The 6,000-nt window shown below is 39.2% G+C and overlaps 1 protein-coding gene across 1 annotated transcript in view; it reads right to left on the bottom strand.

Annotated features, from left to right (window-relative positions):
* Positions 1–1,463: 1,463 nt before the first annotated feature.
* runx1t1 (RUNX1 partner transcriptional co-repressor 1) overlaps positions 1,464–6,000 on the bottom strand; it is a 57,339-nt gene continuing 52,802 nt past the window's right edge. Inside the window, exons 10-11 of the mRNA XM_041053863.1 lie at positions 4,813–5,003; positions 1,464–3,778 (exon numbers count right to left, since the gene is read on the bottom strand). Coding sequence (XP_040909797.1) covers positions 3,458–3,778; positions 4,813–5,003 — 512 coding nt within the window. The 3' untranslated portion in view covers positions 1,464–3,457. The remainder of the gene's footprint in view (positions 3,779–4,812; positions 5,004–6,000) is intronic.

Below are 6,000 nucleotides of genomic sequence, written 5' to 3'. Positions count from 1 at the left end.
ATGTCTTCACAACAGAGAAGAGAAAAGGAGAAAAAGGTGGAGGGGAAACAGGGGAGAAAAAAGAGCGAGAGAGAAACATTTCTTATCTGTGACCTTAGCTTGTGCCATCGAAATAGGAATCGACAACACTTTTCTTTAAAATTACCACAATTTTTTTTTCTTTTTAAATCTGTTCAAACGATTCAAACTCTTGATGTACTCTAGAAACGCCACAGGCATAAAGGAACATAACAAAAGTTTTTTTTTCACTTTTTTTTTCTCATTTCTATTCATTTATGTTTCATTTATTTATGAGGTCTGCATTGTTACCAAGAAGTGATATGGTTTTGCAGCTGTATGAGCTTCAACTTTGGGTTTTTTATTTTCCTGTTCTCTTGTGCCCATTTGGTTTCGACTAGACCAGTATCAGCGCCGCGACTGATGCTCTTATCGTGCTGTAAGAGGTAGAGTGAGACTTGTTTGCCACCGAGGAATTTGTAGCAAAACACATAGAGGAGGGAAGAAAGAAAAAAATAGAGCTTTTCAAAGAATCATTGAGCGATAATGTTTGTCTTACATTTTTTTCTTTTTTTTTTTAAACCCAGGTTTTGCCCTGATAATGATGAACACACATTATTTGTTGTATACTTTCAAATACACTAGCGTTAAAACAGCTTGGCTGTTTCTTCACAGCTTCTGAGGAGTCGTGAGTAGGGTGTCAGACACCTTTTTGGATTGTTTAACCCTTTAGAGTCAAGAATGCAAGTGTGTATTTTATTTAGACAAGAAGGGAGAGATGAGGAAGTACAGAGGGAGAAAATTGCCCAGAACCTTTGTGGGCCTCCACTTGTTCCTTGAGGTCTGAATTTGTAACGCGCTTCTGTGTAGCACCAAGGTGTTTGGGGTGAAGAGCCTTTGTGTGCGTCAGGGTAAGTGCTCTCTTACTGCGAATGAGAGGTTTGTTTGACTAACATTGAAGGTTTATAACAAAGCTGTGACGGACTATCTATCCCAAAAACATTACATAGTATGATATAAGAAAAAAAACAAAACAAACAGCTGTAAATGGTGTTGGTATGAAAGCCCAGTCTCACATTCACCTCTTTAAGAATAAAGAACTTAACTGCTTAAAGCTGAAATGGGCAATTAATCTGACATTTGTGTAATGAGAAAATGCACGAACAAGATCAAAAGATATCCCAAGAATTTCTTCATAAATAATCACAGAAGTTAGTAGTGTTCATGTCACATTTGTTATTATTGCTCCAGTTATAATGTAACACTGCTGTGAAATGTTCATTATGTTTAATTCACACCTTCTCATTTCACAATGCAAGATGAGTGCTAACGGTTTCCAGAATGGATTAAAATAAAGGATTTTATGACACTGAAGTTGGTTTTGTTCTGTGAATGTATGAACAAAACCTGTAGAAATAAATAACCAAATGTCTGTGAGAACAAACCTCTTTCGAAAATTGTTTAAATCAGGATTTTGGTCCTTGGTGTCGGTCTTTGGCTGTTTTTGGTGTTTTTTTTTTTTTTTTGTTTATCTCTTGTGTTAATACTGTGTGTTACCTGGTGCTTTGCAGTGTTAAAGCTGTCAATCGGAGTCTACACCTCTGCATTTGGAAAGTTAGTTTGTTAGAATATTTTTTGTATTTTTTTTAACTTTTTTTGATTCTTTTTCAGTTTTTCTAAAAAATAACAAATATTTAACAAACGCTCAGTTAATGTGCATGCACTGTCTGTAACTATTCAAAAAAAAAAAAAAAAGTATGGCTGCTTTTGTTAGCATGTTAAGAAGAAAAAAAAGTGGGTTTGGTGATTTTACATTTTTCCAACCCCCCACCCCCATCCCCAAAAATGTAAAAACAGATTATGCTATCACTACATACAAAATGGTTGATGAATTATGGCTCTATACTGACAACACAAGTATGCTGAAAAGAAGCATGCCGAAATAACCTCTGTGACAGTGCAAATACATTTATGTATGTCCCTTGTACAAAACATTTAGGTTAGCATTCCGCGCAACATGCTAGTTCTCAGAAGAGATCTGGGTCGGACTCAAGTAGCAGCTCTGAGATATAGCTTGTGTCTTTTCTTGAGGACAACGGGAAGTAAAACTTATAGTAACTACGAGGGATCTACCACTTACACACAGAATAGAAAAGCAGCTTGGAAAAAAGATAACACTTCTTTTTTTTTATATCTTTTTGAACCAGCTAGAGAGAGAGAGAGAGTTATGAAGGACTTAGAGTTGTGACTGGTTGAAGTACTATGCATTGTCACAATTGTCCAACACATATACAATAAATAACCATTGATGACACCACAGGACAGAAGTCTTTAACACCATGACATCTATAGAAAAAGAACATGAAGAAAGATGAAAATGTTTTTCAGAGTTGAGACAGGAGGGGAGCGTCTGGGGTGAGTCTCCACACTGCAGGTTTTCAGCTCTGCGTGGCCCAGCGGCTGCTCTCGAGGTGACAGTCTCGCCAGTGGGATGATGACTTCACTTCCTGTTTGAGAGCTTCTGTGACCCACCAAGCATGCACGCGTGAATTGTAGTCAGAACATCCTCCACATGTGCAGTGGGCAAAGTTTTGTATCTTGTCCAAGAATTCTTCCTTTTACATCCTTCAGGAAGACGGATTTGTATTTCCCAGCCCACTGACCTGGATATTATTACAAGTGAGAGGGAAATAACATTGGTTGAACAGCTGGCTCTGCTTGCAATCTGCTGCACATCTGCCCATTTCATGGCGGTCTGTGGACCAGAGATTCAGTCCATCCCTCTCCCCTCTCCAGGCAGCAAATTTATTTATGTATCCATCCGTCGGTTTGTCTTTCAGAGTATTTATATTTCATTTCTTTCCTTAAAAAGAACGCTGATGACATTCTGCTAGCTAGTTATGTTCCCTTGGTATGCTGTTAGGTAAAATGCCTTCTTGAGGTTGACTAGTCTCATGTCTCAGGTACAGGAAGGAAATAAGCATTAATTCAAGGATGGAAAATAAAAACTTTTTTTTTTTTTAAAAAAAAGGGGGAGGTCAGATATACTGGTCTTGAGTTCATGGCTATCTCTGCTCAGTCTCAGTCTCAGTCTCATATTTACAGGAGAAAATAAGCTACAATGACAGCAACATTGACAACAACAGGCACAACGACAAACGGACAACAAGAATAGCAAGTGTAACGATAAAAGGATGTCAATATTTAAATTCATTCATTCAAAACAAAGAATATCTTTGTGTTTCTTTAAAGTCATGGCAAGTCAATATGACCTGATTATGGACCTCCTCCTCCGTCTATGACTACGCTGCACGATAGACAGAAGCATTGTCATCTCTTTCTGTTAGCCACGTTAGCTTAGCATCTTTGCAAGGCAACGTAGACAGTCATGCTGTTTGTGGGGTTGAGGGCTGGTTGTTAGGCCCTGGAGGCCTTTGCCTCCATCCTCTCTGCTAGTCTCTTAGCGTGGTGTGCCATCCAGGGCAGAGGAGGATGGGGTACTGGGGGTGGATGAGCGAGGGGTAGCAGCAGGCGGGGTAGCAGCCGGACTCCCAGTCCCGCTGCTCGGGGTGCAGGCTGATGAGCTGATGGGAGCAGGGGTCTCTGACCCAGGAACGCCTCCCTGCTGCTGGCTGGCCTGCTGCTGCTGGGCCTGGAGGGTCTGACCGCAGACATGGTGGTGTTTCTCCCAGTCCTTATGCTGGCAAAAGGATCCGCAGTAACGCGCTGTGTTGCAGCCGCTGCATGTCTCACTGGCCTTGCGGCCACAGTTCCAGCAGCTCTGACAGACAGATAGAGACAAGGTTCACTAACACAAAAAAAAATAATAATTCAGTGGCAGGATTCACAATCAGACAGACAATTGGTTATTTGACCTGATAAATTTCTGATAATTGATAAAACTATAATTCGGCCGCCGTGTTTATTTGTTTTATTTTATGGGTCTACTCACACACAAAAAAAATCAAGTGTTTGATGAATGACAGCAGATAGCTACATCAAACAGAGAGTGAACATGACACCAAGATTAGCAACAGATACCAGTGCACCGGTCTGCACATTAACAGAACAAACCTCTCAAGCTTAAAAGGAACCACAGACAGATCAAAAACCTGCCTATTATTACACTTAGGGCCACTTATACATCTTAGAAACCGCAGAGAGAGCATGTTGGGGCGGCTGCAAATCCACAGGAAACAGGAGAACAAGGTTACAAACAGCTTCTGAAAGTTCTCCTCTGGGGCATTTCTCTCTCATAAACATCACTCCTGCAATTAATGTCAGATGTGAGCCATATTTCCCTCTCACTTAACTGATTAAACGCCAAGGTTTCCAATGGTGATTAGCAAATGAAAGAAGGGATTCTTTCCTCTCAGCTGAATTGGTAACACCTTTCTAAACATGCTAGTTACTCTATCAGAAAAAAATATGAGGAAGGAGGAAAGTGAGGGTAATAGATAGTGACCTTGTTTTGCTTTAGTTTGCTTTATCTCCTGCCTATAAAATAACTTATTTGCAGGAAAGCTTTTAAAGCTGTGAATATTTAATATTTGAAAGATACTGTACTATGATTTGCTTTTACTAATATAATGATAAAATAAACAAAAACGTCTTTGTCAGAGAAGATGCTATCATCTGCGTACTTTGGGAATTATTATAACAGCTGGCAACAAAAGTATAGCCAAAGTATAAACAAAAAAAAGATACAATGACATGACTGTCAAACAAGAGGATGACAATAGCAGCTGTCGTGATGTGTTTGAAAGATTGAGGGTACATCTTTTGATGTTTTCAAGTGTCTGTGTATGTTCCTACCTCGCTGGAGTCCTCCTGTTGGTTGATTATAGAGAGCGCATCCTCGGCTGCCTGCCGCTTGGCCTCGGCTACCGTGCGCTCCATCTTGGCCCGCTCGCTGCTAATCATCTCATGGGCCTTGCGCTCGGCCTCTGACACGGCCTTCTGCAGTTCTGACATCGCCTGCCGCTTTACCTCATTCACTGCCTCTTCTGGAAAGAGTGTGGAGACAGAAGAAGTCAAGCCTCCCGTACCTGCAACGTAGTTCGCATTATATCATCCTGTCGTTGGGATTGTCAGGTAGAACACCACACAATTTTGTCACTGATGTTTTTACATAAGTGTGAGACACCACAGTTACTATTTCTGGATATAAAGATCTCTCACACAACAATCATCTTTTATGTATAATGGTGTTTCTCTGTAGAATTTACATGGGAATAAGCTTGTTAGATAAAGTTAGGTTTTTTGAAACCCATTGAAAACTACTGTGTCATTTTAAAAAAATGCGTGTCTGCCATTCTAAACACAGTAACATTTATCTGAAAGTTTCATGGGACATCTGTGGTATCTAAGATTGTGCCTTCCAAAAGATTAATGGTAAAAGCTATTTCATCTGCTAAATGTGTAACACATCTGGAAGACAGAAACCGTAAGCATAAAACCAATGCTTTCACTCATTTTTATGAGGACAAAATCGGAGAGAAGACAGACTTTGTAGTTCTGGAGATGATGAGAATTATTTCACATTGCAAAGAAAACTACTTTGGCAATTGTATTTTTTAACTTTTTTAATTCCAAGATCAGCTTTCAGAATACACTAAATTTAACCAAACATCAAATCTAAATGTCGTAAATATAGTATATTAGGCACATTAACTCAAGACTCCTGAGCTGCCTTCTTTAAATTATTCAGCCATTGAAGAATTCATATTTGTCAACTACCATCACTTCATTAGTATATTCTTATGACAGTGACTGCGGCATGTTTAATCAGTTCGATCCTCTAATGTGTCAGTGTGTGATGTTTTAATTGAAAAAAAAGTTGAAAAGATTGTATTTGAAGATAAGCAAACAGAATATATATATATATTTTTTTGAATTTGAAAAATATCCTCGAGACAACAGCATGAGCCAATTAATCCCAGGTAATCACTCAGAAAATGTGCTTATGAGCTGGAGCAATGTGTTATTTTATACTTGTTTTGT

This window comes from Toxotes jaculatrix, chromosome 13, assembly GCF_017976425.1.
Source record: "Toxotes jaculatrix isolate fToxJac2 chromosome 13, fToxJac2.pri, whole genome shotgun sequence".
Taxonomy (NCBI): domain Eukaryota; kingdom Metazoa; phylum Chordata; class Actinopteri; family Toxotidae; genus Toxotes; species Toxotes jaculatrix.
This window is presented reverse-complemented; position numbering and strand designations above follow the sequence as displayed.